Source organism: Stegodyphus dumicola, chromosome 2 (assembly GCF_044657685.1).
Source record: "Stegodyphus dumicola isolate Sdum_Otavi_A_Nest chromosome 2, ASM4465768v1".
Taxonomy (NCBI): domain Eukaryota; kingdom Metazoa; phylum Arthropoda; class Arachnida; order Araneae; family Eresidae; genus Stegodyphus; species Stegodyphus dumicola.
This window is the reverse complement of record NC_140769.1, coordinates 258,323,193-258,336,856: the sequence shown is the minus strand read 5'-3', so window position 1 is coordinate 258,336,856 and position 13,664 is coordinate 258,323,193. Positions and strand designations below refer to the sequence as shown.

At 33.1% G+C, this 13,664-nt stretch overlaps 1 protein-coding gene across 1 annotated transcript in view; it reads right to left on the bottom strand.

The window, feature by feature from the left end:
• LOC118201209 (acid-sensing ion channel 2-like) overlaps positions 1 to 13,664 on the bottom strand; it is a 68,965-nt gene that overhangs the window by 52,179 nt on the left and 3,122 nt on the right. The window contains exons 2-4 of the mRNA XM_035373265.2: positions 12,730 to 12,830; positions 6,897 to 7,098; positions 1,099 to 1,231 (exon numbers count right to left, since the gene is read on the bottom strand). Of these exons, the coding sequence (XP_035229156.1) occupies positions 1,099 to 1,231; positions 6,897 to 7,098; positions 12,730 to 12,830 (436 nt within the window). The remainder of the gene's footprint in view (positions 1 to 1,098; positions 1,232 to 6,896; positions 7,099 to 12,729; positions 12,831 to 13,664) is intronic.

Genomic DNA, 13,664 nt, shown 5'->3' with positions numbered 1-13,664 from the left:
TCTAAATGTTTAAAAATAACAATAAATGAAAGAATGGATTGAAAATGAGAGGGTGAGGGGAGATGAGGGCGCGTGCTCGCGACACGCCGTTATGAAACCACTACTCATTCCGTAAGGTGCTTACTCACCACTCAATGTAGTTCGCTGCTATAAAGAATATGTATTGACATAGACGTTCTTTGGGTGCTGCGCGCAGTCGTGTGATTTTTGATGTTCTCAACCATTTCGTCGTTATTTTCGAGAAACTTGATATTCTAGGAATATATTTAAATTCCTTCCGGAAGCCGGGAGATTTTAATTTTCAGGCTTCAATTCCGGGAGAATCCCGGAATTCCAGGATAGGTAAGAACCCTACATGTGGTCCCGTCAATAGCTCAGTAAAACTCATAATTAAAATAAATCACTGTACACAAAAACATCAAAGTGGACTGTATCACAAAAATGTATTATTTACTCAGAAAAGCCGCTTAATTCACATCCCTTGGCGGCATCTCAGAACTCAATCAAAAAACTCAACAGAAGTGGCCACGAGAAGACGCGACAAACAAGCATCGGTGTCATCTCTTGGCGCGTTTTGAACACAAAATATTACATATTTTTCACAGAGGGTCATATTACATATTTTTCACACTAAGACTATTGATTAGGGAGTCAAATCCTTGTGCTAACGAATTATCGTCCACCACCTTTCAGTTCGAATGCCAGAGTTTTAGGTTATTTTTAAGAGGGAGATGGGGAAAATGTCCAATTATAATTATCCCAACGGATTTGGTTGATTGTCCGAATATCAAAAACACGTTAGGCTAATGGAAGAGGTGTCTTCGTAGAGGATTTTCTAAAGAAGACTGGCCCGTATTCATGTTACATTAATTGCAACTGAAAATTTGTTTAAAAGGAGCAAGAAGTAGAAAACAAATAAGGCATAATGATTAACGAATTGGTCAAATTGAATTCATTTAATGAATGTTTCTGAATTATTATTGAAGTGATAAATTAGATGATAAATGGCCTACATATTTAAAGAGCTATTTTTAACTCATTGCAGTTACAATCAGACGTATTTCTAATATTTGTTTTTTTATAAAATTATTTACTGACCGCAAATACTATATCTTCATCACTCTCGTAGGATATGCAAAACTTCGGAAAAATTGAACAAAATTCTGTCCGATTCTTGAAACCCCATTCACATTCATCTGGTAAAACTCGGCAAAACGCCTTGCGACGAAGTCTGGAAAAGGAAAATTTTCATAGTTTATAAAATAGCTGAAGTATTAACTATTACAAAATTAATATTTTCGGTAAGTATAATATTCATCGTGCACAATGTTTATAAGACATGTTTTCAATTTAAAATGTTGATAATGTAAACTATTTTAAGGCAGTGTCTCAAACCGGCGGCCCTCAAAGCTATTTTATGCTGCCCGTAAATATATTTTAATTATGTATTTGCTGCAAATATTTAAATATTTTGTTATCTGAAGTCATATCTTATATTATTTTCGTTACCACTGAAAATGAACATGAATAACAAAATCTCTAAATGGAACTAATTAATTTATAATGTGATATAAAGGTTATTAAAATATTTGAAGATACAGACTTTTTAACTTTTAATTCGTACTTTTTAAAAAATAAATAAGCTCAGTTACGAACTTTTGCACCAAGAACAACTGCGTTTCCGGGGTGTTTGGTTTGGTTTATTCGATTATGGCAAAGCATTCGAGGGGTATCTGACTAAAGGGACGGCTGCTTTCGCGGTGGACTTGCTAAGAAAACCTGGCTCGCACACAGTCTGTATAACATAAGAAAAGCTCTCGCCAATTAGTCTTCAGCTGTCCTTTGCCATAGAAACGAGTCTTGACCCATTTTCCGTAGGAGGGTCTTGAAGATTTACTTTTCAGTTTGCCATCTTGGCGCATTTAAAGACGAATTAGCAACCTTTGGTTCGCTCCTATTTGTAATTTACTAGACCTGTTGCTATAGCAACCGCCACCCGCCAGACAGTGTGGTGGGAGCTATTCTTCTCATAGACAGACAGAATACGTTGCACATTGGGAAAATCACGAAAACGCCCATGCAGCCAGCTCGTTCGCCGGTATTCGAACTCCGTATCGCACTACCAGTATTCAAGACTTTAGATCGCTCTCGAGCTAACTTTTGAACTCAAGACACTAATACTGGACTCAACACACTAATACTACAGGCAGGGTATGTATAGTTTTAACCTACCTTTGAGAACATTCCCGAGGGAAATCCCCAGTAATGCATTCTAGAACGTTCTCGCCGCGTCAATGGCATATCGCGAACTTTGTCGCCAAATGGGCGATTTTGCTTCAAATCTGGCAACCCTGCTTTTCTCTGCCACTTTCTGGCAACCCCGACAACGCTTTGCTGGGAAGCTGTCTTACCGCAGCTGGACATTTCATAACAATATTTAGTAAGTGAAATTGAAAATTTATTTAAAATGTTTTTTATTTTTTGATAAAAAAATTTATTTTGTTAAAAAAAGGTCTCGCTCTTCTTTGTCTGGCCTTTTTCTTTTTAGATCGTGCCATCTGCCCGCATGTAATTTGAGTTTGAGACCACTGGTATAAGGACTGTCAAAATCAGATGAATGCGTCAAAAATGACAAAGATTTAAGATTCATAAAAATCATTATTTTACAGTAAAGCACGCAATATTCATATAGATCAATAATCATAGCCAAGAGCTTTAAATTTCTGTTTCATACTGCTTTGACAGTTTCTATTCCAGACGCCATTTTAGAAGTATGCAGCAAAATATTCGATCACTAATATATTTCTACACGCCGCGCAGTCGGTATAGTGGTCAGGGAAGCTGACTGCGATGCCGAAGGCCCTGGGTTCGAATCCCGGATAAGGCATGGTTGTAACTCTCCGTCCGTTCATAGGAAAGGCGATGGTGGCCCACCTATTAGGTGCCTCCATAATAAAGAGAACACTACATCCGTCCTTTTATAGATTAATGGACTGGGTTACATTTGTAATTGTTCACAATCTGCCATTGGAAAAAATTGGATATATATATATATATATATATTTCTACGCTGATGCGTATCTCGTGTTATCCTCGTCTACAAAGGTTTCAAATTCTTAGGCTTTTGACCAAGATCGGATATTTGAGTTGACTAGTACGTGTATGATGATGCATACAGTATACGATAATATCTAAATCCATGTTTTATATCGTATTGTGTGGGTTGTCGGAAAACAAGGAGACTCTGAAGCTTAATTTTTGAATTGCTGAAATTCCAGTGATTCTGAGCATGATATATGCTTCGTTAAGAATTCGTATTCTTGAAAATCTTTCGTCATTCTTAAAATCTTCACTAAAGATCATTTATTTTGAGAAATCGTTTTCAGTGGTATATCATTTAAAGGACTGCATTCATTACTTTTGCGAGTAATCTTCAGAAATCTTCCCTAAACTGTTTTGTTGCTCTACTCGTTTTTGTTTATTTTTTAAAGTTCTTATGATAAAGTAACCATTGTGTTATGTGCGTGAATGCACACAGAACCTATGATAAAGTGATAAAATTTATTTTCCAAAAAGATATACATACTTTGCAGTTCTGGATCTTTTCACAAAAGTACTCGTACAACTCTTCTGATTATGACAGAGCATAACCAGAAGTTACCACTTTAAACCATTAAGAATGTCAAACACAAAACAATTGGAAAACTCGCACTGTCATCTCTGAGTACTCTAAGTTGAACTGAAGACTGTTGTTCTCTTTGTGTTGTAGAGTTTTACCCTGTCCGCCGAGAAACTTCCAGTACCTTGGATTTCTCGAAAGTGCTGGAAGGCATACACAATTACAGTTACATAGGGTCGGAAAAAGTTACAAGATACCCGTCGGACCAGTTACACTTATATAGGGATCAGACCAAAATATCGTCTAATGGTCGTCGAATATAGCAACGTTTGGTGATTCAGTAAATTTGGTGATAAAAATTACTCGCCAAAACCATCGTTAATTTGGCGCTATCTCGCCAAATTGATGAGATAGCAATTAGCTCTTGTTAAACGGATTTGCCTCTGTAACCTTATTTTTCTCGGCGAAAGCTTCACACTCTTGAGGCCTTTCATGTTACGTTACACAAGTGGTACTACAAATTATACATAATTTCACTGAAATTATTTACATAATGCAGAATTCATATGATTTTGATCATTACTTCAACTTCTTTCTGTATGCTTCATCAGAATGCAAATCAGCTTGTAGTGTATTTAAGCTGAGGAATTTTGACTCTTAGAGAGAATTGGAGATGTTTGAAACACAGGAAAATTAACTTTCCCCTCTCCATGAACGATGAAGCAACGTGCACACCACACGTGATGTAGCCCAACCACGAGCTGACGCCTTCTTGGAACCCCCTTTCTTCGCAGCACAGTATCTATCGTTTCGCTAACGCTATCGCAAGGATTTTCATTTCCTCTCTCGGAAAGTAAAGTGCTCCTTTTTTCTTTCTCCGACAAGTTTCTTCTCACATGGAGAATTTCCTTTAGGAGATACATCCTTCAAGACATATTAGACATAACGATGACTCGCTACTTGTGTAGTAAGGTTATAGGACTAGGTTCTAATATCAGACCAAGTAGAACTTCATAAAATGGTTGGACAATTTTTACTCGTTTTGTTATAAGACGCCATTTTGAATTTCTGTGTTAAGCAAGCTTTTAAAATTGTTTATGGCTATTTGGAAAAGTCTGCAAACATCATGCAAGCAGTCATATTTATGGACTATGTAGAAGAGTGACGCACGTGCCTCTGCATAATTAGAAAGCATCAAAAACGTAAAGCATAAAGTTATCCAGGTGGCCCGTCATGGCACAGGCACGGTAGCTATAACAAATATAACAAAAAGGCGCATAAGAATACACAGAAGTTTTCTCCAATTTGCGTTTATCATTGGCTTCATCACGCAACTGACGATTTCATTTTAGGCGGCAATCATAACGCTAGGTGATAAGCTAAAGCAAGCGTAGCATTCACTGTAAACAGGAGGATTGCTGCATTGAAGAATTCGCTAAATGTGACTCGATGGTGGATCGAAGATTATGTACGAAATATCAAAGAAAATCGTCAAAAAGTCAGAAAATTTGTTCGTTGCACAATTAGCTTAAAATAACTGCCTGCCTGCGCGTCGCAAAACGAATGAACCACAATCTGTAATACACTAGATGAATATATCAAGTGTCTGCACATCTTGGAGAGGTTATTTATGTACTAATATGCACCTGTTGATGCATTTGCTACAGTTATTCTATTCTGAATTTTCGAAACTCCGTAAGAAGTCCTTCCGGTGCACAGCACAAGATGCCACAACACTGCGAAAGTGACACAGCACAGTGCAAGTCCACGACACAGCGCAAGATGCCATGATGTAGCGCAACAGTTCATAATACTTCACACGTGATACCACAGCACAGGGCAAGATGGAATGCGACTGTTCCTTAAAAAATCAAGGTTTTTTTTTTTTTCAGTCAGAACATAAAAATAAAAATAAAAGGCAATGAAGAACAAAAAGTAATAAACTTCTGTCATCTACTACTTAGTTTTTCTTCTAAGACATTTAAAAATATCAGTATTATAAAGATGTAAAGATTTTATAGCTTTGTAACTTTTGCAATGAAACATACTTTGCAATGTGTTACTACTTGCAAATGCAATACTTTGCAGTTGGAATGTTTCCATAATTATTTCCATAATTTATATTCCATAATTTTGTATTCCATAATTATTATTATTAACTCTTAAGTATAACTTAAGAGTTTTACTGCAATTCAACTTTACCGGAAAACTTAGATGAAAGACATAGTATTTAAAAATCGCAAAATTTATATCCGGTACATTATATAAAAGGTAGACTTTAAAGTTTTATTCTTTCTTGCGCAAAAAAAATTCTTTTTTCGTAGAATGAAAGGTTAGGGTTTGCTTTCACGAATGAAAAATAAAATTCTGTTGTCAAAAACTAAATTAGTCAGCAACTTTCAACTACTTCTCTTAAACATTTTTGCTTTCAGGGCGTATATTTATCTTACTTTAAACTATTCCAAAAGATAAGTAACAGTTTAAAGAATAAGAAATTCTTTTTCGTTGAATGAAAAAATTTCAGAGGGTTTGCTTTCACGAGTAAAAAATAAAATTCAATCTGCTGTCAAAAACTAAATTAGTCAGCAACTTTCAACTACATCTCTTAAACATTTTTGCTTTCAGGGCGTATATTTATCTTACTTTAAACTATTCCAAAAGATAAGTAACAGTTTAAAGAATAAGAAATTCTTTTTCGAAGAATGAAAAAATTTCAGAGGGTTTGCTTTCACGAGTAAAAAATAAAATTCAGTCTGCTGTCAAAAACTAAATTAGTCAGCAACTTTCAACTACTTCTCTTAAACATTTTTGCTTTCAGGGCGTATATTTATCTTACTTTAAACTATTCTAAAAGATAAGTAACAGTTTAAAGAATAAGAAATTCGTTTTTCGTTGAATTAGAAAATTTCAGAGGGTTTGCTTTCACGAGTAAAAAATAAAATTCAGTCTGCTGTCAAAAACTAAATTAGTCAGCAACTTTCAACTACTTCTCTTAAACATTTTTGCTTTCAGGGCGTATATTTATCTTACTTTAAACTATTCTAAAAGATAAGTAACAGTTTAAAGAATAAGAAATTCGTTTTTCATTGAATTAGAAAATTTCAGAGGGTTTGCTTTCACGAGTGAAAAATAAAATTCAGTCTGCTGTCAAAACCTAAATTAGTCAGCAACTTTCAACTACATCTCTTAAACATTTTTGCTTTCAGGGCTTATATTTATCTTACTTTAAACTATTCCAAAAGAGAAGTAACAGTTTAAAGAATATCATGATACTTACATGTTCTTGTTGCAAATCGTAACTGCTGGTAACTCTACTGTATCTGGATTCTCTAACTGCACATCTACCATTGTTGGGTATGCCATATACATACGAAGAAAATCAGATGTTTGATACAGGAATCCCGCAGTACAGATGATGAAAACAATTGTCTTGACTAATTTGCGGGTTACGCTTCGAGTTGAAGCAATGACTGGGAAACCTACAGGGAACAATTTTTCATTGAAAGCATTTTTCACTAAATATCTGCCTATTGTTATATCACTCAAATGCTGACGAATATACAGTGGTGGCCAAAATTGTGGACACTTTTGGAAATTTTTATGTTTTTGAATTTTGTATGCTTATAGAAAACGTTACGTTTCACAAAATGCAAACTTGTATATATATTTTTTAAAGAGAATTTATTACTGAATTCGATACAAAACACAAAATTCAATTATTTGCAATACAAAAAAGTTAAACGATAATAGTTATCGATATACATTAGATAGTGATGATTGCAGTGAGTTATCAGTACTTGGTAGGGTACCCTTTATTTTTGACTACAGCTTCACATCGACGTTTCATTGAGCTGACAAGAGTTTTAAGCTCTTCTTTCGTTATTACATGATGCCAGGAAACAATTATAGCCTCAATTAGTTACCTTTTATTTGATGGACGCCTCATTCCGACAAGAGTTTTCAAACGGTGCCACAAATTTTCGATAGGATTGAGGTCAGGACTGTTTCCTGGCCATGACAATAATTTAATGCTCTTTGTACGAAACCACTCTTTCGATATTTTGGCCGTGTGGCAAGGAGCAGAATCCTGCTGAAAAATAAACGAAGCATTGTTTGGAAAAGATCTCTGATGGAAGGTAGAAGTTTTGGTTCTAGAATAGTGTCAATGTATTTTCTGGCATTCAGTGTCCCATCGATGACATGAAGGCGACCAATACCATCTGCTGACATACATGACCAAATCATAACACTAGCTGGGTTCTTCACAGTTGCTTTAATGCAGTCAGGATGTAGCTCTTCTCCTATTCTACGTCTTACATATTTTCGCCCATCACTACCGAATAACGATATCTTAGTTTCATCACTCCATATAACTTGTGACCACTGATCATCTGTCCAATTAATGTGTTCCTTTGCCCACTGTAGTCTTTTTTTTTTTTTTTTTTTTTTTTTTTCGTTGCCGAAAATTAAGATAAGGCTTTTTTCGTGGAATTCTACCTCTCAGTCCAACATCTGTTAATCTTCTCCTGATTGTTCTTAAACTGACAGAAACACCAGCATCATTCAGATCACTTCTGATGGCCGCTGATGACATTTTTCTATCTTGGAGACACAGTCTTTTTATTCTTCTGTCATCAATAGATGTGGTGCACCTTTTTCGGCCTTTTTCTTCTTTGTTTTGTATTGAATTTGTCTCCTGATATCGTAAACAAAACTTTCGGACTCCAGATGTAGTCACTGAACCACCTACCTGTCTTGCAATTTCAGCATAGGAAAGACCACTTTCTCGTAACACAATAATATTACATCTCTTTCTAGGTGTCCAATCTACTCTTTTATATGATGTCATTGCTTCTTGACTAAATATTAAAACTTTTTACAAAAATTCCTACTTGTAATTGCACTGTATAAGAAACAGGTCCTCCTTCTACAGAACAAAGCAAAATAATGAATTGTTTCAAGTGAAAACATGATGTCAGCGTCTACTGGCAGTTACTAACATTTGATTGGTTCTCAGAACAAGAACAGTGATTGGCCAGGAAAGCTAGACATTACAAACAACTTCATAACTGTGTTTTTTATTTATATTTACATTTAACATATAACTTAATTTAGTACATATAACTTTTTTTTTGTATTGCAAATAATTGAATTTTGTGTTTTGTATTGAATTCACTAATAAATTCCCTTAAAATGATATATACAAGTTTGCATTTTGCGAAACGTAACATTTCCTATAAACATACAAAGTTCAAAAACATAAAAATTTCCATAGTGTCCACAATTTTGGCCACCACTGTAAAGGAGTAAGAAATAAGCAAGATGTTTTGTGCCATACATATAAGACTTCCTCGCACAGAAAAAAGATTTATAATCAGTTATGCACTTACGTTAATGTGATTTTTATTGCAGCTGATTGCAAATGTATAAATAAAAGTATCAAGGAATGTAAATTAATTTAATATCTGATAAATATTCAAACGGAAATGTTTCAGACTGTATATGCAGTCCCTTTAATCCCTCCTACCCAATATGAGACTATTGTTAAGCTACTTATTTAACAATGTTGAATAGAAAGAATTAAGTAGAAAATTATGACGAAACAACTTTTATAGAATTCTTAGTATTTCTTATCAGTATTGGTTTAGTTTTACGTCTGTGCGAATAGTTGAGAAATTTACTGCAAAAGCAGAAGCTGAAGTTGTAGAGACATTAGGCATATTTTGGAAGCAAGGGAGGTGAAAAATGAGCAACGTCTTCTCCGGGACTCGAATCACGGACTTCTCGAATACGCGCCGAGCGTGCTGACCACTACACTACGAAGGCATGCTAATAAGGTGGGAGAAATACCTTATAAAGTATCAACTACCACTTTTTTTTAACTCGCATTCAGTGTCAGATAAAATATGTCTTTCCAAATTTTTCTTTTTTGGAGAGACAACTTTCATCTGTTTAGAAATTTAAAATTCAATATAAAAAAATAATCTGAAAGGGTTCAGATTTTAAGGAGCGCACAAGAGGATTTGTTGAAGTTTTTTACGCTCTCGATGAGTTCGCAATCTACCAGTGTGCTATTCGACTTCTTACCGCTAACCCATTTAGTTTCATTTTCATTGCACTTACGCCATATGCAGTTCAACAGCAAAATTACAAAATTTTAAAAGAAGTGTAGCTTAATATGTTTAGAATACCTCATGCAAGCTAAAGGTTGCCATAACATCTCTGTTCTTTTCAGTCTTTTCTCAGTTCATCATATCAGTGTTCAGTTTTTTTAGAAAGATGGCTTTCTAAACTACTTTTTTGTGTTTTTATTATTAAAGTTTCTTGTGTTAACTTGATATATTAAATATCATGGTTTTTGCACTCATGACATTCAATTGAAGAGCAAATGACAAAACAGTTAAAAACAATATATCTAGAGTTTCTTGTAGTCTCGTGAATTGGAGACAAAAAATGTGTTTTTTTCGTGCAGGTTTGCTGCTGATCGCTTTGAAATCGTTGAGTTTGTTAATCAAAAATTCATTAAATTTTACCAAATTTTTACATTATTCAAAATTTAATGGCTCTAGGTACCGTCGATTTTTTACAGTGCGAGGAACATATATGCATGCATGCATGCAAATTCCCAATTATTTATTTTTTTTTAAATAATGCAGTGTGTGAATATTTGGTGGCAACAATTTGAAAAAGTGATTCACCGTTTATGTTGGAAGACGTAAAATCCCGTTTCGACGTAAAATCCATCCATTCGGGCTAAGGCCCTTTTGGGCTTTAAAAAAAAAACTAATTTCTTAATATTGCCTGCCAGTTGTCAATTAGAGATGCTACAGTACTTCTTCTGAAATAACATACCAGTGTTTTTCCATATTTCAGTTCTACTCAAATTATGTCTAGACATAAAATTTTATAATTTTTGGTGAGAAATTTATGGAGAAACTAAAAAATTTATTTTGGGGCTTTTTTTAGTCCAAAGGGATTTGAATCCCGAAGGACTATTAGTTTCGTTTTGGCATTTTGCGTCGGACTCATAAATGTCGGTTCACTTTTCAAACTGTTGCCATAAAATGTTAGAGTCCTGCATTATATTTGAAGAAATTAAATAATGAAAATCTGCGTAAATGTATGTATATTTCTCACATTGTCATAAAATAACGGTACATAGAGTCATCGAATTTTGAATAACGTAATCCTCCAACGAATATGAGCATGTGGAAGACCAAATTTGAAATTTGAAATTTGTTTTATGATCGATTTCCTATTTTTTAAAACTTTGACGAATTTTTGATTAACAAACTCAAGGATTTCAAAGCGAGCAATGGCAACGTTGTGCAGAAAAAAACATTTTTATCTCCAGCGCGTGAGTCTCTGTATCGGAAATTCTAAAGATATGCTCGTTTTAAAACTATTTTGCGATATTGCTGTTGCACTGGATCTTATGGTTTAAGTGCGAGGAACATGATATTTAATAAAGAAAGGTAACACACAAAATGTTAATAAACGCCCCTTTGGACGTAATTTAAAATCTGAAACATTTCAGAATTTTTTTTTTTTTTTTTTTTTTTTTTTTTTTTTTTTTTTTAAATTTAATTTTTATATTATATTTTTTATATACCAGCTTAATGAAGTACCTACAAAAAAATATGTAATGCTTTTTAAAGAGCTACTATTTTTTTTTTTTTTTTTTTTTTTTTTTTTTCAAGTTTTGCTCCAAGAATAATTCACGTAGAGAACTTCTTAATTTATAGTAACCTCTTTTCCTTTCCCTTCTTTCATTGTGAACCAAAGGAGAAAAAACGTGAATTGTTTCTTCTTTCAAATAATTTTAACAGAGTGCGTATACCACATTTGGCGTTATTATTGCTTATAATGAATATGACAAACTTCAAAACGCGCCAAAAGGTAAATTCACGTATATCTTAGGAAACTTTGAATTAAAATCTCTAAGTTTCTGTATGTATGCTTAGAAATATATCTACTTTAAGATGATTGTAAAACTTTTATAGATTATAATTCAAACTTTTTTCCGAAAAATTTATAAAAATTATTTAAAAATTCAAATTTTAAAGATAAATCATAAAAAATGGGCGAATTTTATTTGTAATGAACCTAAATTTCGAAATGCGAAAGAAAGAATCAAATAAATTTAATAAAAAATTATGTTAATAAACATATATCAAATTCAATTAACATGGATTGGATAACTAAAATTTTGAGAGCTAATTTTTTAAAAACTACTCGTGTGATTTTTACAAAACTGGCATAATTTGAGTCCTAGAATCGAAATATGGAAAACAATTGGTATGTTATTTTAGAAAAAGTCCGATTTTGTTTCAAAATACTTATGTTAGAAAAATGCTATATATAAATCTAATATATATCGTAAGTTGAGCTTTTGAGACATGGAAAACGCAAGTGAAATTTCGACCAATAGAACGGCAGATATAGAACTGGCCTGTTTTTGTTTGTGCAAAGTGTACCTAGGTATTGTAAATGGTTAATTTTTACAAAAAATAAAATTTGAATCCCCAGTTAACACGAAATTTTTAACTCCCTTGGGACATTCATATTCACATTCTCATATTCACATTCATATTCATATTAAAATCCTCTAAGCGGCAACGCCGTATATATACGGCCTAGAATATTTTTGTGATATCTGTAAGAACGCATATATACGTGCATATTAATATATGTCAAAGAAATTAAAACAAGATATCAAAATGAAACAAATCCAGGTATGTAATACCATGAGAGCTTTTACATTAAAATAAAAATAATAACTTGTTCTCATAGTAGTTTTGGGAAATTTGCACTGAAAACCGCTCAGAGGATTAACGAGGATGTACTGTACATAAAATCCTTTTTCTCTTAATATATTGCCTAACTCTCGTATTTGCATTAAATCAAGCATTTCTTAAAACGGGTCGTTTTCATGAAAAAAATAATGACATCTAAGAATTATCCTGTATTTTAAATATTTATGTAAAACTTGAAATTAATGTTTCATTCTTTAGTCGCATGTTTACGATTTTTTTATCCTTGCAGTTAAAGAAAGTCTTAATCTGTATGCTGCAAGAATAACACTTTTAACTAAGTTCTGAAATTTTTACCTGTTATAAGTGACTGTTGGCAAAGACTTCTAAGATAATTTCGAAATCTGCTGATGTTCGTTTTCTTTTTCTTCACCTTCTCCAAATCATCATTATAGTACCTATGAAAGAAAGCATACTCAGTGAGATTTCATTATTTGTCCCAGTGTAAAACTGATTCCAACAAGTAATTTCATTTTTCCATAATTCTTTCAATAAATTATATATTCAATAAATTATTGTTATTCAAATGAATTTATTTTGTGCAAACTTGCTACATTCAAATTAGAAAAACAAGCAACCTTAATTTGGCCTAGGTTGCGAATAAAACATAATTCATCTAAGCAAACCTTAAATTATTTTTGAATTATCTAATATGAAATTTTATGTCCTGCGTGTTTTATTTCAATTTGAAATTTCCCTCTGCGTCTATAATTCTATATTAGCAAAGTGCTTAATGCTTTGTTTTCAAGATTTTTCAGCACCAGAGCATTCTCAGCTTCTAAATGGTATATGATAAAGTTCTTTCTCGTAGTTCTTTTGCCTTCTCGTATCTCTGCAATCCCTGTGCCAAGTACAAAACATAATGCTTAAGCATTGGCATTAACACAGTACAAGAATCAGTATCATTACAAGCATTAGTTACTTCAACTTATATCTCTTGTAAATTTAAATTTAAAAGTGAATTAAAATTTCTTTAAAATAGCCTAGTATAAAAATGGCTTGGCTTTACGTACATCAGCAAAGATTTACCACTTTTATGACCAAACATTTGAACATAGAGATTGATTTGTAATCCATAAATGTATCGAATTCAATAATCACATTCGTATTTACTCGCGTATATTTCTTTTAGCATTTTAGCACAAGGTTCTAAAAATTTTAAAACTTCTGATTCTAAGACTTCTAAAAATGCTAAGAATTCTAAAAATTCTCTAAAAATTCAAGGCATTCAA